At 41.1% G+C, this 27,680-nt stretch overlaps 1 protein-coding gene across 2 annotated transcripts in view; it reads right to left on the reverse strand.

The window, feature by feature from the left end:
* Positions 1-27,680, reverse strand: part of LOC139918919 (glutamate receptor ionotropic, delta-1-like) — a 590,452-nt gene that overhangs the window by 25,987 nt on the left and 536,785 nt on the right. For both annotated transcript variants that reach the window (XM_078290849.1, XM_078290848.1), the window contains exons 9-13: positions 19,591-19,692; positions 18,201-18,323; positions 17,762-17,836; positions 14,781-15,123; positions 10,970-11,108 (exon numbers count right to left, since the gene is read on the reverse strand). In XM_078290849.1, the coding sequence (XP_078146975.1) occupies positions 10,970-11,108; positions 14,781-15,123; positions 17,762-17,836; positions 18,201-18,323; positions 19,591-19,692 (782 nt within the window). The remainder of the gene's footprint in view (positions 1-10,969; positions 11,109-14,780; positions 15,124-17,761; positions 17,837-18,200; positions 18,324-19,590; positions 19,693-27,680) is intronic.

Genomic DNA, 27,680 nt, shown 5'->3' on the forward strand with positions numbered 1-27,680 from the left:
GTGATGTTTTATTGGTTAGAAATGTATATTTCCGCCTCCTGGTGCAGCATGATGTCACCATGAAAGAAACACTGTTTTCCAGTTAGTAAAAGTAATGGAGGAGTTCATTTCATGGGGACGTTAAACGCTCAAATCAAAACTTGTCAGCGTTGCCATGACAACAAGTAAAACGTATGTCATTCACTGAGACAATAATCGTAATTTTGGCTCCATCGCAGCTTGTCAGAGCAGATTCAGTCAAAACTGAAACACACACTGCAAAAAATCTCCATCTTAACAAGTCGTTTAGTCCTAAACTCGTAATTTTCTTAAAATAAGTGAAGAAATCCACCAGTGAGGTTAGATAATTTCACTTGTTTCCAATGCAAATCAACTTGTTTGAAGAATTTAGTAGAATCAAGAGTCATTTTCTTGACTGGTTTCAACAGACTGACACTCTGTGAAACAAGTGAAGCTGCATTGGAGACAAGTGGAGTTATCTCTCCTCACTGCAGAATGTTTCTCTTGGTTTGAGAAGAATAAGATCTGAAGGCTGAATATGAGACTAGATGACTTGTTTCAGGACGTGTTTTGCAGTGTGGATACTGTAACTGAACTGTGTTTGAAACAAGCAGAGAAGTGAGGGTAAATACCCTCGCTGTCGGTTCATATTGCTATCCCATCCTAGAATAGAAATTCAGACCTGAGCCTGAAGGTGTGCAGTGTGAACGGAGCCTTACAGTGTGTGTGGGCAGGTTGGGCTTCAGTGTCTTTCTTCTTCTGGGACACTTTTACAGGTTGTTGTGGGAACCTTTAAAAACACTTTATAGGCACGTGCTTTTACTTGAACTCCGGTCTGTATTCTGTCTTTATTCTTGTTTAAATTCTGCCAATTTGCCTTTTGTACTTTCTTCTTCATTTACTGTTTATGATTTTATTTATATCTCACATCTGTTTTGAACTGGGCTTTATTAGTAAAAGTTATTACACAAACGGTTTGAATTCGAATTCCATAATTGCAGCGATTAAAAGTTTTTGAAGTAAACTAATTGGATTTTGCAGTGACTACACATAAAGCATTTTATACTTTTGCTTTGACAAGTCACTTTTTATTATTAGTATAAAAAGATGTCTGGCAGTCATGACGACTTCTGTTTGTCGTTTTGGAATAGAAATAACTCTTAATGTGTGTTAATTGTGTGAAGCGGACCGTCTTCTCTCAGTCGGGACGTGCCGCCGAGGACAAATGAACGTCCGCAGACATCCGGGTGACGTTGATTGAAATGTTCGTAACGCTGGGATTTTAATTACATAATTGCAGTGCCAGTGTTTTTTTTAAAAATAAACTCTAATTAGATTTTTGCTCTAACTAGACGTATGGAATATCAACCAGCCGGAGCCGCTTCGCTTCACGTCCCCCGAGAGAAACGTCTGAATATCTTTACTTTACCGCTTAATATGAAATATGACAACACTCTTCAGCATTTGACTCCTTTCAGATCAACACGGCATTCATCTGTAGATGGAGATGTATGAGCTGCAGCAACATGGCTGCCGCTGTAATATAGGAGCTGATGCTGTTTCTTTTTATCTTTGTTTTTATGTTAGTTGGATGGTACCGCTACAAAACCAAATCCCTTAATTTTATCCCTGAAATGTCCTTAATTTCTGATTACATAAACATTCATTAACCATTAAAAATAACAGCTTTAAAAAAGTAAGGTTAGCATCATGGGTTTATAAGGGATTTATTCATGGATTGATTCACAGAGACTCAGAAATTAAGGGATTTTTCATGTCTTTTGTGCAGGTTTACAGGTTATTAATGAGTTATTAATGGAAAGTTCCTGTCCCTGAATTTTACATTAAATTAGAAAGAAAGGAGTCAAACATTAAGGGGAGTTTAAGGAGATTTTGATGGGATCTCCTCCATTAACAACTCCCTTAATTAATTTTAAGGGGATTTTGCATGAATTAAGGGGCGAATTAATGTAAATAAATGAAAATGTAAGGTTATTTTAAGGGATTACTGGTTCAGAGGGTGCTTTTTGTGCTTTGTTTTGAATTTTTATATCTATTTTATTTACTTTACCGGATGTTAATGGTATAAAAGTGACTACTGATTAATCTGTACCCATATTGTTGTTGTAATTAGTAAAGTATTTTTTTTAATGAGTAATAAGTAAAGAGTAGGCTAATTCATTACATTTTTCGAGTAACTTGCCCAACACTGGTTATAATAGCTGTGGTGAAGAAGCTTCCAGTGTTTTCAGGAGCGGGACACACTGCAAAAAATTACAGTTCAGTTATTTCATCTTGTCTCCAGACTCATCAAGATTATTTTAGGATTTTTTTAGTGAAATCATCTCACTGCACTGGCAGACAATTTTACCTTTTTTCCAGGAGAATGTAACTTGTTTCAGGACATTTTCTTGGTAAAAGTGAAATTGTCTTGGAGAAAGTTTCTTGTTTCCAGATTTTCTTCATTGTTTTATGATGATTTCTTGAAAGAAGAAGTCATATTGGCATGAATCAAGTGAAATTTACTGAAAGCAGCAGATTATCTGCCAGTGTAGTGACAGAATTTGACTAAAAATATCATGAAATAAGCTGATAGGTCTGGAGACAAGAGAACATCACTGGACAGCTTGTGATTTGTTGCAGTGCATCCTCTCATCATGTTTCCAGCAGGTTTCAGTAAACTGTTGTAACTTTAACCTTTGACCCTAATCCTTAACCAGGAAGTGTTGACTCTGTTCTCGTTGTTTTCAGCCTCTCTGCTTCCTGGGAAACGATCGATAGCAGACGGATGAGAATGTGTTCAGAAATGTAATCATGAATATATCATATATATATATATAATATATCATAAATATCATGAACTAAACTTAATAGGTGTGGAGAGAGGAGAAGATCATTTTTTCGGTGCAGCTCTGGTCTGTCGCAGATGAATCCCGGCCTGAAGAAGAGATTGACTCACTTGGTTCCTCAGTGTTTCCACCCCGCTGCCTGCTGCTGTATTATATTACAGTAATGACACGACTTCTATGGGAAAGGCAGCAGCAGCTAGCGCAGATAGCTGTCAGTCTAAAGGACCGGGGGTCTCCGCAGTCTGAGGGCTCTAAAGAGGTCTACAACATATGCAAATCCCCTCTTCGGCATCGATGGGACGACTAGGAAGCGTATACTCTTGTGTTTAGCATTTTACGGGCCGCGGATGAATCGCCCTTCACGGGGGGAAACGCGCCGGGGATCCGCTGATGGAAATGTCAGCTTGGATTTGATTCTCACGAGGGGGGGGGGGGGGGGGGGGGCGATAGGACGGGAGGAACCGGAGCGTCGCCGCAGATATGAAGCGGCTGTCGTGTTCCTGCTGATGGGAAGAGCCGGATAACATTCACAAAATACATTTAAAAAAAAATAGACGATCAAATAACATCAGTGTTTTTTTTCCCCGGGCCGCACATCCGTGTCGCGTGTCAACCGTGCAGCCGAGCGTTTCCAGCCCGGGAGGAAATGTATTATGTTGTAAACAGTGTGAAGGGTCTGAAGGGTCTGCCGGTGCTGCGGGTTTAAAATAAAGAACCGTGTGTTTTCCTTACTCTTCACTTCTGACACAAAGCAGAGAGTCGATCCGTCTACATTCAGCTTAATTCATTTCCACTGATTCGTCACCGTCCGTTCAGCCAATCAGAGGCGTTCCTACGTTTGTTTGAACACAGAGACGCCGGTCCGACCGAAACAAAGATAAAACCAGAGAACGTTGGGACGACTGGAGGTTTTCCAGCTCAGTTTCTTATTGAATTTATACACAAATCTATCATCAATAATTCTGTCTGTTTTCCGATGCTTGAACTTGACTTGCTGCATGAAGAGAAGACTTGAGACTTGACTTGACTTGGGTTCTGGTGACTTGGGACTTGACTCTGACTTGTACTTTGATGACTTGAAAAGGTTTCTAAAGTCTTGACTTGAGATCTTGTGTTTGTGTAAATGACTTAGATTGAAAGTGATGAGATTTGTTCCAGCGGACGACTGAATTTAAATTCTGTTTTCTGAATTTGTATGGAATGATTGAATTTATTGGTTGAAAGTTGAAGTTGAAACTGTTGAAACTGATTATAGAAATCAAACTCATGATGCTCTTACCAAGTTTTTATCCTATTAAAACCATATTGCATTGAAAAGTCCTAGATATTTAGTTTTCTTTAAGATATTAAATTGATACTGGACTCTTGATTTGTTCTGACTTGACTTGCTGTTCTACATTTAGACTTGAGACTTGACTTGGTAATCTACATTTAGATGTTGACTTTTAGACTTGACTTGTGCCTCAAGACTTGAGACTGACTTGGGACTCGAGCAGAGTGGACTTGGTCACACCTCTGATCGTTACTCTTCTGGTGTTTTATCATCTGACTAATTAGCGTGTAAATGCGACGGTTTGGCAGCCGACTCGTGGAAAGGGGAAACAACATTTAGAATTCCTACTTCACATTAGAAATGTGAAGTAAGCGGCGAGCGAACAAACAGATTACCGCAGCAGGAATCTCATCTCTGTGGTCCGGCTGGGACTGTGAACAGAGACGAGGGGTTTTTCAACAACAAATCATCTCTGTGTAATCCAGCGAGCCACAACTCACTGCAGCAGACTGGAGAGGCAGACTGGAATGATGATGTTTGAATCAAAAGATAAAAAGATGATTAGGACTTTGATGTCTCTCCGGCTGGGTTTTTGGGGGTGAAATGCTCCAAAAAAAAAGAGTAAAAGAAAAAAAACCTGTTTGATCTCCTGCCTGGGAGTCTGTTGACTCCGCTTAAACCTGAAGCTTAATGTGTTCATTCAGGACTGAAGTAACACAGTGACCTGGACTGTCCTGAACACCAAACCTCTTTATTTTATAGAGTCATCTGGAGCAGTAGCGAGCCAGCGCCGGGCCCCAATGCATGATGGTCAAAGCGGGCCCCGCCCATCACAACGCATCATAATGTCCCGCTTGCTCTTCAGTCTGCGGCCTGCCTTCCTCCTCCTCTCCTCCTCCTCTCCTCCTCCCCTCTCCCTCTCACCATGATTTATTGTGATCAGGTTCTCGTATAATATTTGTTATATATAAGATTACGTTACGTTACGGTAACATATGGTAACATTATTACAGTTTGGGATTTTTCATTCATTTTTATTCTTATATACTGTAGTTTTAGATTTTCGTTTCAATTTCAGTTAATTTTTAGTTAGTTTATTTATTCATTTATTTATTGTTTTTTTTATTTTTTTTTATCAAATGTTTAGTTTCAGTTTAGTTTTTATTTAGTTTCAGTTCTACTTTTAGTATTTTTGGTAACGCTGGTATTTTTTAAAGGTATAATGATAGAAGTTCAGAAGAGGTATTTGTTGAGTTTGTATTAAGTTTATATTGTGTAATACAAACAATAAATCAGAAATTCCTTTTAAAAATGTATTTACATTTTAAATTAGCATTCAGTAAAAATTCTCCACTCAGAATTCATTGTCTTTTTACCCTGCACATAATCAAAAAGACGAAATCTAAAAACATTTGACATATTTTTTGTTTTATTGTAGTTAGTGTTACAAGTAGACAAGATAGTTTAAGTTCAGTCTTAGTTTTTTCACCAAGTCTGTTGTATTTTTTGTCTGTTTTTTTTTTTACAGCTATCTTAGTTTTCGGTAAAGACCTTTCTGAGGACGGACGCAGGATGAGCCGCAGCAGAGGGAACGAACGCACAAACAGATGAATTATCAAAACAACATCAACTGTCTGAACCGCTGCAGACGCTCCCACTGTAATTTAATGTTCCAGACACACAGTTTCCGGGTATGAATTGTGGTAATTACATAAACACATAGAGTCCTTTCCGTTTCAGAAAAAAAAGTGTAATTTCATGAATGAGCTACCTGGAAGAAAATAAAAAAAGCTCTCAAGAGTTTATGATAAAAACTAGTGGAAACATTCATAATCTGCCTTCATCCTGCCCGTCTGGATGTATTTGTATATTTATATTGATTTGTATATTTATATGTGTATGTATATGTCTGTCTGTCTCACTGGTCTGTTTGCCTGTCTGCTAGAGGTGTGACAGTCAACTTTGCTTGAATCCCAAGTCAGTCTCAAGTCTTGAGGCTCAAGTCTCAAGTCAAGTCTCAAGTCTAAATGTAGAACAGCAAGTCAAGTCAGAACAAATCAAGAGTCCAGTATCAATTTAATATCTTAAAGAAAACTAAATATCTAGGACTTTTCAATGCAATATGGTTTTAATAGGATAAAAACTTGGTAAGAGCATCATGAGTTTGATTTCTATAATCAGTTTCAACTTCAATAAATTCAATCATTCCATACAAATTCAGAAAACAGAATTTAAATTCAGTCGTCCGCTGGAACAAATCTCATCACTTTCAATCTAAGTCATTTACACAAACACAAGATCTCAAGTCAAGACTTTAGAAACCTTTTCAAGTCATCAAAGTACAAGTCAGAGTCAAGTCCCAAGTCACCAGAACCCAAGTCAAGTCAAGTCTCAAGTCTTCTCTTCATGCATCAAGTCAAGTCTCAAGCTATTAAAACTGTGACTAAAGTTTGACTCGAGTCCCCACCTCTGCTGTCTATACAGTACTTACAATTTAAAACATTTTTTTGAGAATAACATCTGTGACATCTGATCTCAGAACCAAAACGTTGTAATTCTTCAGTAAAATGTTTTAACTTGTGAGTACAGACAGTGTGCACGAGTCTCCAGTTCCTCTCCTGATCCAGCTGTTTTCCTCAAATTGTCTATTTTAGACTTAAAGTTACACCGGGAAAAACGTCTCCAAGTGGCAGCTGGAGACAACTGCTTGAATTTTTGAAAGTTTGAAGGACTTCATTACCCATAAATCATGTGGCTAACATGAATGTAAAGTGAACTAAATGTCCATCGTTGGTGAGTCCAGCTCTGTCTGCTCACTGCTGTTTAGGAGACAGACTGGAAACCGTCTGCATGCCTTCCAGTCTGTCTGGATGTATTTGTATATTTATATTTATTTGTATATTTATATGTGTATGTATATGTATAGTCTGTCTCACTGGTTTGCCTCTCCTGCACACCTGTCTCCTGATCCAGCTGTGCGAGGAAGAAGCATCTTGCTGTTTAGGAGACAGATTAGATTTCACTCTAAAGTTTCAATTCAGCGCTTCCTGCAAGTCGACAAGATTTCCCATCAGTGACAACACACACACCAGAAATTTGGGCAAATAGCTGGAATCAGTTAGTGGGGAAGGGACGCTCCTCTCTGTTGCAGCCCCATTAGACTGATCAAACAGGTGTGTTTTTACATAAAATCATGCCCACAGTGCAGCTTTAAAAGCCAGATATGAAATAAGAGTTGTGGGAGGACGAGTGCGCTGCGTGTCCAACGCTGGAGCGACTCGGCGTTTGAATCCCCGCTCTTAGCCGCGTGCTTCTGTGGCCTTTCCAGCGTTAAAGAGCTTTCTATAAACGCGGCTGCTAGTCTGTTACACCTACAGAGAGATATTAAGGTAGATTTACACAACATCAGCACAACTAAGTGAAGTGGAATCAGTCGAAGGGCCGGACGTACAGATCAGCAGCGGATCACATTTACAGATCTGAAGGCAAACACAGCTGCAGGCGGCGAGACGAAATGTCACAAGATCAAAACCTGACAGACACACAGCAGAAATATGATTAAACCTCATATCAGCGGGAGGAGTGTGTGTGTGTGTGTGTGTGTATAGTATATACAGTATGTGTGTGTGTTTGTGTCGGTAATCAGGGAAGCTAAACTGTTCACTGTTAGCGGAGCCTCAGATGTGAGGTGTTACGGTTGAAGCTGAACATGTTAGCGCTGTGTCAGTTTGCACCTGAGGCGACGAAACACCGTGTTCACACTTTACTGGGGATTAAAAAAACACTTAAAGACAAAGTGAAGTGAAAAGTGACACACATTTTACCCGTTCAACAATAAATGCAATTGCAATTCGTCAAATCCTGTGAATTGATGTCTTTATCTTTTGGCAGATACTTGTTTTTTTTTTGCCCAGTAACACTTTTAACATGTCAGCCACTAAGAGGAGAGATAATTACGTCCGTATGATTTTAAAATGATCAGACCAGTTTGTATTCAGCCGTCTTCCTGAGTGTTTCAACAAAATCCCATTCAGGGTCGTCTGTACCTTTCAAATTGGATTTAAACTCAATCTCCTTCCAAACAAACACTTTCCAGCTCGGCTGCGCTCCGCCGCACATTTCACAGATTTCAGTGAGCGATTCAACGCTGCTCCCAGGGGCGGAGCTAGGAATTATGGGTCCCCCCCCTCCCCTTCCCCCCTTTCCCCTTTTCCTCTCCATCTATGTCTGCCCATCCACAATTCAGACACTCCTCCACACTCTACCAACCAGCAATCCCTTAAAATAACCTTACATTTACATTAATTCACCCCTTGATTCATGCAAAATCCCCTTAAAATGAGTTAAGGGAGTTACTAATGGAGGAGACTCCATCAAAACCACCTTAAACTCCCCCTTAATGTTTGACTGCTTACTTTCTAATTTAATGTAAAATTTAGGGAGACAGGAACTTTCCATTAATAACCTGTAAACCTGCACAAAAGACATGAAAAATCCCTTAATTTCTAGTGTCTCTGTGAATCAACCCATGAATAAATGCCTTAAAAACCCATGATACTAACCTTACTTTATTAAAGCTATGTTATTTTTAATGTTTAATTAATGTTTATGTAATTAAGGACATTTCAGGGATCAAATGAAGGGGTTTGCTTTCATAGTGACACGTTCATTTTCTGATTAATTATCAGACTCTTCGCTAATTGAAATTCTGGGTTTTGGTTGCTGTGGTCTCCTGTTCAAAATCTGAACAAAACGTTGTGTTTGTTTGCACAGTAAAAATAGTCAAATTTGATTCCTGCTTGATTCCACCAATCAGAAGTGATGTAATGTTAGCCTGTGGTCAGCTCCACCAATCAGAAGTGTTCCTTCACTGATAACAAGAGGGTGAAATGGGCACAGGACTGCAGGAATACTCTGAGTATTTAGAGGAGAGAGACTGTCTGTGTGCATTTTCATATTAATACCATGCATTAAATGATTGTTTATGTTTATGTTTATGTTCATTTATTTTGAGCATGTAGCAACACAAAATAAAGAAGAAACAAAAGAGGAAAATCCATAAAATAAGCAAAAAAAGAAACAAAAACAAAAACATACGGTAAATTCTCGACAAACAAAAAGTCGTCAGTATTACATGTTCGAAAACGAGGAAGAAGTAAAAACTGATTTTGTCCTGCCCTTTCTCTAATTAATCAAGTCATCAATATATCCATATATAGTATATATATTGATATGATTTTGTCATTTTTTTGTACTTCTGAAGCTGTAGGTGTCGTTTCTTTATGCAGGAACTCCATGCAGAGTGATTTTTACGACTCGGTGTACGGTCTTTAAACGCGTCACGGCGGCTCTTCTCCGCTCGGCTGTCAGACTTCACACCTTCAGATCAGGAATTTGCTAAATTAGAAACGCAGAGCAACTGTTGCTTTTCACAGCGGCAATTCAGAACGAAACACAAGTGATCAATCTTTCAATGTGCCTCGTTAAGATCGGTAATTAGCCAAATGAGAAACACTTAAGGTTGAATGCGCAATCGGCGCCATGCTGCTGCGGCGCGGCGGCCATGTTGAGTCAATCATCTCAGCGAACGAGACGAGGCGTTACTCAGCATCACTTTACTCACTGATTGGTGAACACACAAGATCCTTTCAACTAATTAACTGCCAAAAGAGCTTCATAACATATTGTGACTCATACTGTAATATAGTATGAGTATGATTATAAACTTCTATTCTCAGTACCTTCTGCAAAAGTGTAAAAAAATATTCAACAAGTCTAAGTAGCATTAAAAGTACAAGCCTAAGTTGTATCAATGTTTCATATATAATTAAGTGGAATTGGCAGAATTAAGTGGAACAGTGTGTGTGTGTGTGTGTGTGTGTGTGTGTGGCAGGCTCAGAAATGAACGGAGCTAAAATGACGTTGAAAGTTCATCAAACGTCAGTGAAATTAAAAATGAGGGGGCAAAAAAATGTCACCAATAATTAGGAGCAGCCTTTTTTTGCATTTCACCCTGTTCACATTTGATTGAGTTCTCTAATATTCACACGTAAATGCTGCAGCTGACCCCTGTGGGCCACCGTAGATTGAGTCGTGGGAGTTTATGACCGGGCGATACTCTTCAGTACATTCTGGGCAGGAAAAACTACGAAAGCCGAGCTTGCAATTGTTTTTTTAATGCCGTTATCTCGAGATCACGAGTTAATTATGTCGTTATCTCGAGATAACAAAGCTCGTTTTCTCGAGATAACGGATTAATTTATCTCGTTATCTCGAGAAAACAAGACACAATGCAATCTCTGCCTGTGTTACACCTTGGGAACTCCTTGATCCGACATTTTCAGCTTAAATCAGTTGCTACAGTTGTCAAGACGCCATCTATGCATCCTACTCCTGATCTCTGATAAACATTATAAGTAATAAGAGGAAACGACATTTTGTTTTCTCGTGATAACGGGTTGATTATCTCGTTATCTCGAGATAACAAAGCTCGTTATCTCGAGATCACGAGATAATGAACTCGTGATCTCGAGAAATCGGCATTAAAAAAAAATAATTGCAAGCACGGCCGTTCTCGGCTTCCGGAAAAAACAGAGAATTATGAATTTTTTTTTTTATCAGAAAATAACCGAGTTCACAGCCAGAAGCAGGAGAAAACATCAACAACAAGAACAACAACAACAACAACAACAACAACAAAACACAAACCGCTGCAGCAAGAAGAACTAAAACTACAAACATGGTGAAAAACTGAACAGGAGGGTGAAGACGGACTGATGGGACAGAGAGTCTTCTGGAAGCTGCTGCCAGTGTGTGTGTGTGTGTGTGTGCGTGTGTGTGTGTGTACCGGATGGCGTGGTCCATGCGGGACACGGTCAGGTAGGCGGCCAGGTTGGCGGTGTAGGACGAACACACGATGAGCGTGAAGAGCCACCAGCTTCCCATGACGATCCTCAGAGCCACCGAGCCGGCCACGCTGTCTCCTCCTGCACACACACACACACACACACACACACACACACGCACACACACACACACACACACACACACACACACACACACACACAAAGAGATCATTTACAAAACAATATACATCCATCCAACATCATTACCTGAAGTAAATTAAAAAAAAAATTCAACATGGTTTGTATCTGCAGTTGTACCTGTTGTACTCTATAGAAGGTGACATCATCACCTGGCGCCAAAGATCAGCCAATAGCAGATGGACATTTCAGCAGCATGATTTTTACCATTAGATGTCAGACTTTACACAGAGTTGGGTTTGGGGGTTTAGTTTCTCTTTAATGGGCATACATGGCTGTTTTGGGGATCAAACCTGTGATTTCTCAGCGACACACACACATACACACACACATACACACACACACACACACACACACTGCGCAGCAGGTGAGCGCTCTGGTTTATCAGTGGGAGCGGTGAGCGAAGTGTTTTATCGGAGCGACCAGAGAGGCTGCATGGCTGCATCTAATCACACACCGTTAGGCCTAAAAGGTTTCCTAGGCAACCTGCCAGACCATAATAGATGCAGCTGGGTGCCACCAGTGTGTGTGTGTGTGTGTGTGTGTGTGTGTGAGCAATGATATGAGTCTGTGTGTCTTCATGCTAGTGTATTTTTGTAAAAATGTGTGTGCATGAGTATGTGGGGTTTTGTGTGTGTGCGTTTGTGTGCATCCGTGTATTCATGCTTGTGTGTGTGTGTGTGTGTGTGTGTGTGTAGGTGTGTGTGTGTGTGTGTGTGTGTGTGTGTGTTAGTTGCTGAGCTGGTCATCTCTCCTCATCCAAAGGCACCTTTACAGCGTTGTTCGGCTTTACAATCCTTACATGCAGTGTCAGTTTTACAATTTATTGTGTGTGTGTGTGTGTGTGTGTGTGTGTGGTGTTAACATCAACAGCAACAGTTTAGCCGTTATTATAACAATCTCACAAACTTCTTTATTGAGATTGACGAGCACGATCTGCGAATGGCTAATGGGACTAAAGTGCTAAAACCAATTCTCTATGAACGCTACACAGGATGATCACACACACACACACACACACACACACACACACACACACACACACACACACCCATACATCATTTTACGATAAAACATTTCTACTAAGCCTCCTCTAATTCATTTAAGCGCATGAACATTTTATAGCCTTGTTTTTGCTTCTCTGTTAAATATTTCAGATGCTGCAAATCCTCTTGTGATTGTTTTTTTTTTTTTGTTCCTCTTCCGCTGCGGCCGGCTGTAATCCGTGTAACCGCTCTAAATTAAAACTCCCCAAAAAACCAAAAACCAAACCCAAATCCGTCTTTAGGAGTCTTATAATCTTCCCTCTGCTGTGATCGGGTCTGATCGGCTTCAGTCGAGCAGCTGAGCGGCTGAAACTGTTAGATCACTTCAACAGAGACGCACATTTCTGTTTTACATTTTGCATTTTAGACATTTAGCTGAAGCTCAAGCTCTATTTGACAAGACTACACTGTAAAAAAAAAAACATCCATCTTAACGAGTCATTTAGTCTCACATTCAGCCTTCAAGGGATCAAACTGACCCTGCAGCTACAGGACAGGCTCTCTGTCCTGTAAGACAACTCCAGTCACTCCACATCAACTCCAGCCTGTCTCTGTAAGGTGTATAATGCTGAAACAATTAATTGATCGATAGAAAATTAATCAATTATAATTTTGGTTAATCATTTTAGTCTTATCAAGTAAAAATACCAAACATTTGCTGGTTACAGCTTCACAAATGCTAAGATCTGCTGCTTTTCTCTGTTTCATCTCATTATAAAATGAATACTGAGGCAGTTTGAAGAATCACTTTGGGCTCTGTAATTTGTGATGGGCATTTGTCATTATTTTTTTACATTTTATAAGCTAAATGATGAATCCATTCATCAAAAAAAATGACCAATAGATTAATCGATAATGAAAATCGTTACTTGCAGCCCTAATAATCATCCATTCATCCCTTCTCCTCTGCTTTAACATGATGCGTTATTTCAGCCAGTATACAGAATCCAGCTCGACTGTTCAATGCTTTTCTGCAGGGACTTGCATCACAAATCTCCTAGCAACCATGATTATCCCCACCATGGAGGCTGGGCGCTGATGCATTATGGGTATACTCCAATATTTAAGCGTTTATATGCTTTCTAACCTCGAGGCCACAGTGCCGGCAGAACCTCGTTCCAAGGTGATTATGCGAAATAAAAATCACCTGCTGAGCACTCTCAAGCCCCTGGTAATAATGTACAGTGTGTGTGTGTGTGTGTGTGTGTGTGTGGCTTTGATAGCTCGCCCCGGAGCTGGTCTGATGAAAGCTTAATGAGTGCAACTTTATTTTAAACTAATGAACTGATGGTTGTTTTTGATATGAAGAGAGTTTTGTTACTGCTGAACTGAAGAGTTTTGCTCCAAACTGAGATATTCCCCACTGGAAAAGAAAAAATAATAATAATGACAATAAGATACTTTATTCATCCCCGTAAGGAAATTCTCTTGCTTTTATTTCTCCTGAATGAACGTGAAGCGTTTTGGACCTGAACTCCTCAAATTAGACGTAAAACAGAAAGGAAGCTGTCAGAAAACATTCCTCTTGATAGACAAATCAGCTGCATGTGATGCAGACTTTGAGAGGAATATGGAGGAATGCGATTGGCTGAAGCGACCGTGATCAGATCCCTCTCTGCTGACCCTCGCTGTGAGCCGGGTCGGGCTCGCTCGGCCGCATATTAAAAGGTTCACTTCACAAATTGTTAAACGTCCATGACAAAATGTTTCCTGAAGTCCCATCATTCGAAATCTCTAAACAGACGCTTCTCAAACTTTCTGGGCCGCGACCCTCCGAAACAAAAACAACACAGAGTCTGGTTGCAAAACGCTATAAACCTCAAGACCGAATGATTTTGACTTTCCTGAAAAACAGACAGGAGGCTTCTGAGCTTGAGATGTTAAAGACAGCCGGGTCGGTCATGAGGAAAAACAGATCCAAGGCAAATACAAAACAAACCTTTACTCTCAAAGACACACAGCAACGTTGTTTCTCTTAAAAATGCATTTGGACACATTGTCGTAACACCATCAAACTCTGTGGCCAATCAGCAGACAGAAGAAGAGGCAAACCCCTCCATGATTGGCCCAATCAAACAACATGAGAGATGGGAGATGCATGTCCTGTTTATACTGAACCAACCTGCTGATTTTCCCAAACCTTGGTCCAGTTGAAGAGCAGCACTGATGGAAACTGAACAGATCTGAGAGCTGATTGGTCATGTGGAGTTGAGATCATCAGATCAAATGATTAAACGTGTGTAGAATGTGAACAGGCAGATCTCATGTCCCATTCAGGTCCAGTCAGGAAAATATGAAACCAGCTGGTAATGTGGCATGGAAGGAATTATTAACTTTTAGTGAAAATGAAAATCCAAGTTATGTCAGAACCGCCATAATTCACCACAATTAAAAATTTAACAGCTTTAGATCAGCCTGCTTAGCCTCTCAAAAGCTTCAGTAGTCGTGTGTTCAACCCATCTGACTCCTGTTAGTTATCACTGTATTTGTCGGAGCAGGTGTCTCTTTTTTCTAAATGGAGAACGTCTCATTTTGTAACCAAGCCTCTTTAATCTCCGTCGTCTCTCACCTTGCTGTACGAACGCTCCGTACACGATCCAGATGGCGCTGTGCAGGGAGCCGGACCCCACGCCGCCGGACGGCTGGCCCGGCGGTGCGTTCTGGGTAGCGGAGGAGCGCAGCGCCTGCAGCCTGTTGAGCAGGAAGATGAGCACTCCCACCACGGGGATGGCGGCGGCGATGCAGGCCCAGACGGCGAGGTCGAAGGGCGCGAAGAGAGAGAAGATGTTGATCTTCTCCTCCGGTTTGCGCAGCAGGATGCCGACGCTGTAGTCAAGGTAACGCTTACTGAAGTCGACCACGTTCTCCCGCTCAGGGGTGATGGTGATGGCCGACACCGCCAGGTCCGCTCTCTGAGGAGGAGGAGGAGGAGGAGGAAGAGGAGGAGGAGGGGAGGAGGAGGAGGAGGAAGATGGTAGAGACAGATGTAGAAGATGAAGGGAAAAGGAAGCAAACAGTAAGTAAACAAAAAGCACCAAATAACGGCAGCGAGAGTCTCAGTCCTCTAACAAGAGAACTGCGGTGCGGTTCCTTCATCCAACCGACTACAGGAAACCACCCTGAAACGCAAGGGATTATGGGTAGAAGGAGGCGGACGCGGTTCCTCATGTTTGGAAAGCCTATAGCAGAACAAAATGAAGTCTGGACTGATGCTCATATTCAGATATTTCTGTTCTGAACTGGTATGAACACCACAGAAGAAGAGTCCATCATGCTAGATAACGTTAGAGATAAGAAGATTTGTTTTGTCTCTCTAACCTGCAGGATGACCGGTTAAAACTGTCCAATAAACAAGCTGCTTGTGAGTCATGTGACTTTTGTTTACAAGCCCTGCTTCTCTTCTAATTGGTCAGTGTGAACCTAAAGGAATCAAATACAGAAGATGCAATAAACAAATAGCTGAACATTATTCGACACTACAACTAATATCACAATATTCCTGTCAACCAGGACATATCACTCTGAAGCTCATCGCTATTCTTCACTACATCAAACATCATGTAAACTCACAGTGGGACTAAAACTACAGTCAGTGGTTTGATCTGTAACGAAGTCCATCATTCAACAACAAAGGAAACAGCAGAGATATTAAAAATATAAAAATATGTCTTCCTCCTGCTGAAGTGAAAGCTGGCTGGAGGTGAAAACGCTTGACAGGAATTAATCTTTCAGCCAAACCAGATATTAAAAATTAGCGATGAATCTTTAAAACATGTCAGACATCACACATTTATGACTCCTAAAGGACATTCTGCATGCAAGTTTCATGCGCTGAAAAGGTGCTGGCATCCCGGCATTGCGCTGATTTTCATCTGCGAAAATTATTCCTAATGAGGTTCTGTGATCCTATTCTCTCCTACGGGCTCGATAAATAATAAAAAATCATATAGAATAATCCTCTGGAAAAGCGCTTATCTTGTCCAGGAGCAGATCCCTTGGCGCTTTTTGAACGTCTTGTATATTTTTGCCTATTTTGTCTGTGAGTATGTAAAGTGTTGTATGTGTTGCTGCAAGCCAACTTTAAAAAATCCTGGTACTAGTCAAGATTTTAATGTAAAAACACCAATTGAAATCCTGGTTTTGCGTATGGAGACAGTGGAATTGAAACTAAACAGCGAAACTGAAATCCAAGCTGTCTCCTAAACAGCAGCAGAGAAAGCTTTAGATCTTTTTTCCTCTCGTCTCTTTGATATCCTTTGGCATGAAGCATCACAGACCCGACCTGCAGTTTGCTGATGTCACGTTACATAATCTGGGTATTGAAGTTCAAACGGTTTTCCACCTGTCACCTCTCGCTGACATTTGGACCCGGCAAACGTGTGAAGTTGCCCCGTTGCAATTTCGAGGACAAAATCTAGTCTTGAACTCGAAAAGGAGACAAGAAAAGGAAAAGTCAGAAACTAAAAAGCGATGCTGCCGGGGGAAAGTGGCTTTTGAGGTCCGTTTGAAAAAACTTTGATGGAGGTTTTTGGTGAAAAATGGGCAGGTGGGAGTTCAAGAGACACAAGTCTGCCAGGCAGGAGGGAGGAAAACAAGTTTTTGTGCTGCTGAGAATAATTTTTCCTCAGCCAACGAAATATGTCGATCTACCCGTTTTCAATCATGTATAGAATCCGGTCCTGTGTGTTAATTAAAACTTGTTATACAATGGGAGAAGTTTGTAATGCAGCGTGAAGTGCAACAGATTTAGAAATCATGAGAGTATTTTGAAGGTTTGAGGCTCACGCTCAGAGAGACTGTACGGTGGCCAGCAGGGGACAAAGTTTGAGAACAGGCAAAGACCAAAGGCTGTTTAAAACCCAAGAGACCAAACCCTCGGCTGAATGTTGAAGTCGATCCTGAAGTCCAGCAGCAGCAGTTCCTCTACGGTCCGCTAGAGTCCGGCTCCAAAAAGACTCCAAACCTCCATGAAGTCAACGGACCACAACCAACTTCTGATAAAATATAAAGTCAGTACATTTTTCCTCAAGAGGTTTTGGCCTCAGTAGCTAATTTCACTTCTTCTATTGTGTGTCCTTATGGAGATTTTCAAAATAATTGTGTCGTTAACAGATATAACAGATAAAACACGGGGTTGTTTTCCTAGTGATTGACAGATCGCTGATTATGGACCAATAGCAGGCGGAGCTGCGGCTCTGCAGACGACCCAAACTCCGCCCCCTCCACCTTGGCTCCACCCTCTGCTTCTCTTTGGCTCTAAAAAATCAACATGGCGGCGACTGTAAACCCAATCTCCAGACTTCAAAACGGCCCTCCAGAAGCCAATGGGCGACATCACACTCACTACTCCATCTGTTTTACAGTCTGTGATGTCACCGAGGCGTTCAAATGTTATCAGAAAGTTAGCAGCTGATCCTTATTGCTTTACCAGCAGTTGGTGCTTGTCAGATGGTAACTTTGGACCCTGGATTCATTACTGTTGTATTCACCATAAGTCACTCTGGATAACTGAACTGAATAGTGTAAACAGGAAATTGTAATTTGATGTACCTTGTTGATGAGTTCTCCGATCATGCCGTTCCAGGAGCCGTTGGGAAGCTGAGAGCCGTACTTGCTGTCGGCCACCTGGGAGGGAAGAGGAAGTGAATCTGTGTCACCTGCTCAGGTGAAACCAACAGACTGACGTTTATTCATCCTCCATACTGTAAACCTGCCCAGCTGTAAATCACTCTGCACCACGCCTCCCATCTCCCTGGTCACTCAGTCTACTGCTCTTACTGTACAACTGTTTTTTACTGACATAATGTGCATTGTAAATTTGTGGTGATTTAAGTTGTTTGGTGTATTTGGTGTTATGCTCCATCAGAGCTCAGGAAACAGCAGAGAAACCAGTCGAACCAGTCCAGTCTGACTGCAGCCATGTGTGTGTGTGTGTGTGTGTGTGAATAGATTACACCTGAACTGATCCTCAACATGCCAGCTAACCCACCTGGTAGATCTCATATTTGAATCCCAGGATCTTGGCCAGAGCGTCCAGGACGTCGATGGAGAAGCCCTTATATCTCTTCGGCTGTCCCAGGATGTTTTCTGCCACCATGACAAAGGGATCCTCCTGCAGACAGATCCAAGCAAAAAAACATGAATCATCGAGGGGAACCTTGGGTCATTTGAAACATTACATAGGCTACAACATCCTCATCATGCTAATACCAAGATCCTATGGGCTGGAATTTTTTAATATGCTATCAGTTTACAGATTTATATTTATTCGTTTTAAGTTTTTCTTTCATTTTCATTGCACTTTCATTTTTGTCAAGCTTTGCTGTCTACTGATTTTATTTGTGCTATTTTTCTTGGTCAGTTTTATGTGAAGCACTTTGAAAATTTGTAACTGTTTTTGATAAATGCTATACAAATAAACTTTATTGTTATTATTATATTAACATATATTTACAGACCAGTGCAAGAGATACGTAGAATGTGCAAATGTGCTTCTCTGGTTATTCACATGATTAGATTTACAGAACAGATGTGTGATTGTGCATCGATATTCACACTATCGGGTTTCTTTTAGACCTCAGAGCCACTTTTGACACTGCTGACCACTCTACTTGAATACCTGGGCTGAAAACCTGTGTTTACATCACTGAGGACGCTCTTAAATGGTTCTCATCATTGTTGGCTGACAGAACTTTCCGTTGCGGCAGGAAAAGCCTCTTCCTCCTCGGCTCAGTTTGGTGTGGTGTCCCTCAGGGGTCAATTCTCGGCCCCCTTGCTGTTCTCGCTCACATTACTGTTAACTCTTTCTACTTCGGTCTCAGCCAGAATTCCCTCTACTGTCTGCAGCCGCTGGACTTTTATTACGGCTATTTTTGATTTTTAGGTTTTACTGATAACTTTTAAGGCGCTGCGCGGTCTGGTGCCCAGCTACATATCAGACCTTTTAATTCCTTATGAGCCGGTGTGCAGCCTCAGACCCTCAGGGAGGAAGCTGCTGGCCGACCCAAAGTCCAGGTTTAAAGACAAAAAGTGACCCGGCTTTGCTGGAGCTTTGGAACCCGCTCTCTCTCTCTCTCTGAGGAGATCAGGCTGGCAAAATCCTTTAAATCCCTTCTTAAAAAGCACTTTTATGAACAGGCCTTTCTGTAATTGCTGTTTTAGAATTGCCTCTTTCATTCTGTGGTTTAATCTTGTATTCTGTTTTTCGCTCCTGTGTTTTGTATTTTTTCTTGTTTCAATTTTGTATTTCTTCACCCGTACTTTGCACTTTGATTTTTGGCCTTTTCTTGAGCTGTAAAGCACTTTGTGACATTTGTTTTTCAAAAGTGTTACACAAATACAGTTTATATTGTTGGTGTGTAATGTAAGGTGTTGCCTACCAGTAAGGTGACCACTTTGACCATCACTCCCTGCATGCCGTTCTCAATACGACTCTCCTTCAGACTGCCATTCAGTCCATGGACCGAGTCCCATGTAGCCAACTGGAGGGAGAGAGAGAGAGAGAGAGAGAGAGAGAGAGAGAGAGAGAGAGAGAGAGAGAGAGAGAGTTAGCAATTACACAAACAGTGCATGTGGCTGGGTTTCCATCATTTCATTTTCAGTGTGTATAAGGCCTTTCCTAGAGAGTGAGAACTGAGGGAGGCGAGAAGAGAGAGGGAGAGAGAGGGAGGGAGAGAGGGAGAGAGAGGGAGAAAGCACCAGTCAATTAAGCACATCCTACATGCTGTACAAGCTGCACTTTCACAATTTATTCAGCGGTCTCATTTGATTTCATTGTGCAGCAGGCCTTTACTACAGATGAGAGGGGCAGAGAGAGTCACGCAGAGAGAATGAAATAAAAACTAACAAAAAGAGGGAGATAAAGGGACATCTATACAACATGTCCAGACGGAACAAAAAAACAACCCACTCCAGCACGGCTTTATCCAGCGCACTTTCAGCCAAATACAAAACTCACCGGCCTAATTAGCCTTCGTCTGGCTGTCAATCAGAGACCATTAGGTCCAAATTAGCTGCCTCCCCCCCCTCCACCCCCCTCCACCCCCCTCCACCCACACACCTTTAGCCCCAGAACAATTTGGCATTCACCAAATCCTCTCAGGATAATTAACTCTGGACTCATCAAAGAGCATCGCAGATCACGAGTCCATTTGCTGTCCACAGATACTGAGCATATGCGTATATGTATATGTATGTGTGTCTGTGTGTGTGTGTGTGTGTTGTGTGTGTGTAAAAGAGCATGTGAGATTGTCTGTTCTTTTACTTTGATACTGATGAGGGCCAAATGTCCTCATAAGGATAAAAACATGACAAAATCCTCCCAAGTGAGGACATTTTGCCCTTCTTCACTTCTTTAAGAGGCAAATTTAGAGTTAAGACTTTGGTTTAGCTTTGAGATTAGAATACATGTTAGGTTAGGATTAAGGTTTAGGTTAGGATTAAGGTTTAGGTTAGGATTGAGGTTTAGGTTTGGATTCTGGTCCAACAGCAGGAACTGGACTGGATGTTTTCAAAAGGTTAGCTAACGCTTCAGTTTAGCAGCTGAAACAGTTAGCTTCAGGTTAGCTTCAGGTTAGCTTCAGGTTAGCTTCAGGATTTGCTCACGGTTCAGTAAATGAAAACTTGTTGTCGTGAGTTGGGAGTTGAACCATCCGCCCCCCGACCTCCGACCGCTGACCTCCGACCTCCACACCCTGACTGTCCACCGCCAAACTACTTCCTGTTTCTAGTCCTGTCTCCAGCTGATCCTTTCTGCTGGAAACACACTTATAACACTTTCTATTTGTATATTAAAACATCGTGCTCATTTCACCAAATTTCCTGAGACCAGACTGTATTTTTTTTTTATTTTAAATTTCAGTTGGTTGTTTTTTTCACCAGATGCCTGCCACGTGAGTGTGTGTGAGTGTGTGTGTACAAGAGCGAGTGTGTGTGTCCATTTATACATTCATATCAGTGTGTGTCTGCTGTGCACGCATGTTTGTATAAAAGCTTTTGCATCTATGTGAGTCACACGTGAGTGCATCCATGCATGTCTGCCTGACTGTGTGTGTGTGTGTGTGTGTGTGTGTGTGTGTGTGTCACTCCAGGATCAAACAGGCGCTTCGGCCAGCTCACATTTGAACACAAAGATCAAGAGGAAACACAGAAAGGAAACAAGGTTATTTTTTCTCGTTTCCACAGTGACTGGGCTGCTCTTTGTCAGTCTGACACACACACACACACACACACACACACACACACACACACACACACACACACACATCTACACATGCCATTGACTAGCTGCTTAACACCTGGAATAGAGCTGTGTGTGGGTGGTGGCTGAATGGCGGTTTGTGTTTGTGTTCAGGTCCATGTGCATGAATGTACCAGCTCTAAAAATGTCTGCAGTACCTGTGTGTGTGTGTGTGTGTGTGTGTGTGCATATCTACCAAACAAAGCGCCTTAATACCTCATACCTTCAGGAAAGTCGAGCCTCATTCCTTATAAGGAAAACAGACTTTAATTGCATATGAAGCCTTCGCTCCTGATGAAGAAAGCGAGCCTTAATTCCTCAGAAACTCATTATCTCTGCCTTGGCACTGCATGATTAAACAAAACACTTTATGAACAATTTCACACATCAACGTAGATAGAAAGAAAAAAAAAAACAATTCAATCCAATAAAAACGGGTCACTTTCAGATCAGAGAAGGCTAATAAACGGGAGCGGTGTGATCAGCCGTGATCCGATTAATTTCATCTGACGGTTAATGCGAACGAGCTCCGTAATCTCTGACAGAACGTCTTAATCACTCTCGTTAAACTCAACACGCCGCCCCGCTCTTGTCGTACAGCGCTCGAACAGGCGGAGCGCCGTAAACAGGAGGCCCGGGTCAGGCGGCGATACGGCGGGAATACGGCCGAGCTGCCTGGAACAAATCGCTCTGATAATGATGTTAATACTGCTGCTAGATATAACACAGTGGGATGTTTATTAAGATGAGAGCGACTGGTGGAGCTTCCCCCGCACTGATGGAAAAACACATGTCTGCTCTAAAGTAAATGTAGAAACACCCGTATTAATAATAAAGGTCATTCGATTCGTACATCATATGAAATTAGGATTCATAACTATAAATACAAATTCGATATGAGATCAGGCTGATTTACTGTATTTACAGTAGTAAAAGAAATTCATGTTCAATATTAATTACACTTTGGACATCGATACACTCTTTAATCGTTTTTATATTGTTTATATTGATTATGTATATTGTCTATATCCTTTCTGCACTATTTTTATTTTTCTATTATTTGACCTCATTACCTTCCCTGTACTTTGTTCTGCTACTGTACTGTACATTGCTGCTGTGACACCCAAATTCCCCCTATAGGGGATCAATAAAGTGCATCTTATCTTATCTTATCTTATCTTATCTTATCTTATTATGTCTTCATGTTTCAGTGCAAGGAAGTCTCTCCTCTTCAAAATAAATAAAATGTTGCAGTAAAGCGGCCGACTGTCTCATAATCACTGATTAGTTGACTTGCAGAAATCACAATTCCTACTAAAATATAATATGCTGGGTATGTTAAACGATTGTTCAAATGTGGAAGTGACTGATGCTGATAGATGTGTAATTCAATAAAAAGGATTATTACTTTGAAATGCTGTTTGAAATGCAGGAAAACTCGGTTCCCCAAAATAGAAATATTCAGGTAAAGTATGAGTACAATCTCAGATGGGTTGAGTAGTATTGATTGGTAGAGATTAAATGATGAACTTCAGGAAAGGATCTCCCACCCCCCACCCCCAGTCTTCCAACACTATACACACATTTTGGGAAAAATGGACACACACAAACATTTGTTTTAATATACTTGTGAGGATCTTAGCAACCAGCTAAAAGCTCAATTCACAAGGATATTTTTTTTAGCCTGAGCTGAAAAAGTCTCAGTTCCTCTTCAATAACTGGATCTGCTGCAGTGGCAGGAGTCCACTGTACAGCAGAGTGGTGCATTATGGGAAAACAGCGGGGCTACTATTGTCCTCATATTGAAGTGTGAACTTTAGAGCTACAAAACCACAGAAAAACAGATTATCTGTTCTACTGCTGCTGAAAGGAGAGGGAGAGGAAGGAATGTACAGAGGAAAGAAAAGAAAGAGGGGAAGAGAGAGGGATGAAATGAGGCAGAGGAAAAGATGAAACAGAGAGAGAGAGAGAAAAAGAGAAAGAAAGAAAGAAAGAAACAAACAAACAAAGAAAAAACAAAGAAAGAAACATACTGTAGACTAACAAAGAGAAAGAAAAAAGATGAAGGGAGAGAGAGAAGAGAGTCAAACTGGGAGGAAAGGGACAAGAAAGAAAGAAAGAAAGAAAGAAAGAAAGAGAAAAAGAAAGAAACAAGGGAAGAGATAGAGAATAAAAAGGGGCAGAAGAGAAGATGATGGGAGTGAGAGAGGAGAAAGAGAAAAGTGATAGGGAGGCAGGGAACGAGAAAGGCAGAAAGGAATAGAAGAAAAAGAAAGAAAAGAGGAAGAAAGACAGAAAGGAACAGGAAGAGGCGGAAGAGAAGATAATGGCATTGAGAGAGAACCAGCAAGAGAAAGAATGGAGAGAAAGAATGAAGGAGAGAGAGAGAGAGAGAGATAAGATGAGATGAGAGAAAGGAGGCGGAGAAGGGAAAGGGAGCGCTTGTTTAATAATCAGGGAGCTATTCTCAGCACTGCTGTCCTTTACATGATCTCAGGCCCTGTTTTTTTGGGGGCAGGCGGGGGGTGGGTGGTGGTGGTGGGGGGGGGGGGGGGGTCTTCATTAACTACAAGAGCACCCCCCCTCCCACACACACACACACACACACACACACACACACACACACAGTGCACGCTGTACTGTACCTCCTATTACCACTCTGCAGATAAGTTAACACCACGCACTTTTGAGTTTCAGCTCTCTTTATATTTAGTCTTTGTTCTGTTTCATTTGAACTATCGAACCGCAGCCGTGGAAATTAATATCATTAATGTCAAGTCTCAAGTCTAAATGTAGATTACCAAGTCAAGTCCAAGTCATTAATGTCAAGTCTCAAGTCTAAATGTAGAACAGCAAGTCAAGTCAGAACAAATCAAGAGTCCAGTATCAATTTAATATCTTAAAGAAAACTAAATATCTAGGACTTTTCAATGCAATATGGTTTTAATAGGATAAAAACTTGGTAAGAGCATCATGAGTTTGATTTCTATAATCAGTTTCAACTTCAATAAATTCAATCATTCCATACAAATTCAGAAAACAGAATTTAAATTCAGTCGTCCGCTGGAACAAATCTCATCACTTTCAATCTAAGTCATTTACACAAACACAAGATCTCAAGTCAAGACTTTAGAAACCTTTTCAAGTCATCAAAGTACAAGTCAGAGTCAAGTCCCAAGTCACCAGAACCCAAGTCAAGTCAAGTCTCAAGTCTTCTCTTCATGCATCAAGTCAAGTCTCAAATCAATTCAAACTGAGACTCGAGTCCAAGTCATGTGACTCGAGTCCTGTGCTGTTGTATTAAAGTCATCCCTGTGTGTTATAGAGCTTTGTGTCCTCATAACGTAGGATAATGTCAGGTCTTGGGGCTTTTTGCATGTTCTACTGTATCTTAATGGATTTTCATTTAAAGGTGCTACATGTATAATTTTTAACCATCAATCTGCAATAATGCCTGATTGTGTCTGACTCTTCTTCATGTGTATCTTCTGTTTTTCCTGCGACTAAACTTCCCAGCGAAGGAATCATGAAGCCGGTTGTTCTGCAGGAAGGAGGCTGTGTACGCTTCATCTATTATACCTGACAATTATTCGATTATTAATAGCAGGAATAGATTTCCGAAATGCCAGACGTTCCCGAGTGAATTGCCGGAGCGTGTTCAGTCTTTCTAACTGCGGCTCGTTCCGCTGACTTACGGCCGCCACGCCGGTCTGAGCTGTGGAAATAGCTGCTGGATCGCATAACAAGCTCCAAGGTGAGATATGCTGCAGGAATATGCTGAGGGACGTTCAGAAATAGCGGTTTGTAATTTGGACATATTACACCATCGGTACGTCTGTTCCTTATTGTTTTTATCTCGTTAAATTCGGTATTTATGTCCCTTCTTCTCTCTAAAGCAACTTTTTACAAGCCTGTTTGTTAACAGTAGTTGTTTCTGCAGAACTGCCACCATGGGGCTGGAAGGAGGTAGAAACAGACTAAATGAGACAGATTTAGACAGTTCAGTGTTGCTGCTGTCAGGTAAAAATGCTTATTTCTAAATTTTAGTAGAAATAGGTGCAGACATGAGGCTTTTGTAACAGTTCCACTTATTTCTTCATGAGTGGAATTCAAGTTGCAGACTCTTCTCTTTCTTTGAGTCTCGTGTTTAATTTATTCCACCAAATGTTTTCGGCCACATGGCCTTCGTCAGGGTGACAGAAAAAATGCTTATTTCATCATTGATGCTGATGTTTTAACAGGTTTCAAAGGCCCAAAGGTCTGGAAACTCAACATATCCAGTTAAGTGATCATATCAACTTTCAATTTAACGGGGAATTAAATCATTTGTCGCTGTTATCGCCCTCTATAGGCGACCAAGGAATTGCAACAACAGCGACCGCTCTCTGGCACAGCGTACGGTGGCCTGTAATGGACAGAAATATAAAAGTCAAGCTAGCTAATTAGAGCAGAAATCCAACGTTTAGTGAAGAGCTAATAAATCACCAAGCGAACTGTGTTGCTCACAGGACCGTCCTCCATCTCTGAACAGCTGAAAATGCAAGATGGATCTGTTCATGTGCTTCCAAAATAGAATATGGGAAATCCAGAAATCTCAGCACTTGGTGAAGTTATTGATGAGTCATTGGTATTGATCAACAACCCTATCAACTACCTATTTTATGCAATGGGGCAGGAAAAATGTACTCAATGACTCAATGTACCTTTAAGTAAGAAATAGAAAAATCTAATTTAATCCTCCATACATGAATCCTGCATTAGTACTGCAGACAGTACTTATTCATGATACTGCAGAACAAAATTGGCATGAATATTCTGCAACCAAGAAACCTCAAAGTGTCGCTCAGCTAACTAGCTGCCGGACCTTTAGCTTCCGTCGGCTGAAAAGAGCAGAACTTGAATTTTCCAGCCGTTTCTTCTTCTGAATGGAGGCGGTAAATCAGCGGTCCGGCGGTAAAAAAAAAGAAAAAAAAAAGGGGAGAAACTTCTACAAACGGCTTCATCTGCTCCATTCAGCCTGGAAATGAAGCGATGAACAGGCGGCCTTTCACCCGCCTGGACCGTCCCGACCCGAATGTGTTCAGTGAAGACGCTCTTCAATACTTCATCGGCACATTCAGACGCAGGAGGAACACGGACTGAGCGCCGGCCCCTTCATCTTCTTCTTCTTCTTCTTCTTCTTCTTCTCCTCCTGATATAAAGGATGTGCTGCTCAACATTCCCGACAGCGCCGGGAGCTCAGAATACTTTTTGGGCGCTATAAGCTTGTTTCTGTGATGAAAGGAGGAATCTACACAAATCTTTGAAATTGGTTTCTTGGAAATGAATGTATTGAGAGGCGCGCTCTTCATGCTCAGACATAAACATTTACCAGACATTTTAAAAAATGGTTACTGAATCAAAAATGCTCCTATAATTTAATATAAAACACCCCTGGATGTGTTGTTTTGTATGGATTTGTATGGATTATGTGCTGCAGTTTGGTTGGTTATGATGGATGTTTATTTTCCTCTTCCTATCTTTTTAATAGGTTATACTATAATTATTTTATGTAGATTCATGTATTTTAACCGTGGCATCAACCTGCCAAGGGACAACAGATTAAAATTAGCCTTTTCCTCCATTTGTTTTTTAAATGTTCATTAATATGCACTGTCCCTATTAAATAAATACATCATATAAATACATACACACACATGCAGAAACAAAGAGGAGCAAACACAGAAGCAGACACACTGCAAAATGTACATGCAGGCACTCACACACACACACACACACACACACACACACACACACACAGTAAAACACATTAAAGAAATAATAGGATTATAATAAATTGGCTTTTTCAGGTAACAATACTAGAATCGGGTTAAACTGCAGAAAGCCGGAGAACTCAGGATTAATCTTCCTCAGATCCAATAATTACAGCCAATCAGAGTCAGAGTGAACTGTCACACACACACACACACACACACACACACACACACACAGCACCGCTACACTTCAGTCTGCTCAGCTGGAGAGCTTTGTGATTTTCAATGCGTATTAAAATGCGTGTCATGTTTCATATTCATGTTTTTCAACAGGCTGCAGACTGAAGATCCACTTCCTGCTTCATGGGGAAGAAGGAGGAAAAAAAAGAAAAAAAAGATTTTATCTTTCTCTCTTGTCTTCTTCTTCACCTCCTCCTTCTCTCCTCTTCTTCGCCTCCTCTTTACTTCCTCCTTCTCT

Source organism: Centroberyx gerrardi, chromosome 20 (genome assembly GCF_048128805.1).
Source record: "Centroberyx gerrardi isolate f3 chromosome 20, fCenGer3.hap1.cur.20231027, whole genome shotgun sequence".
Taxonomy (NCBI): Eukaryota; Metazoa; Chordata; class Actinopteri; order Beryciformes; family Berycidae; genus Centroberyx; species Centroberyx gerrardi.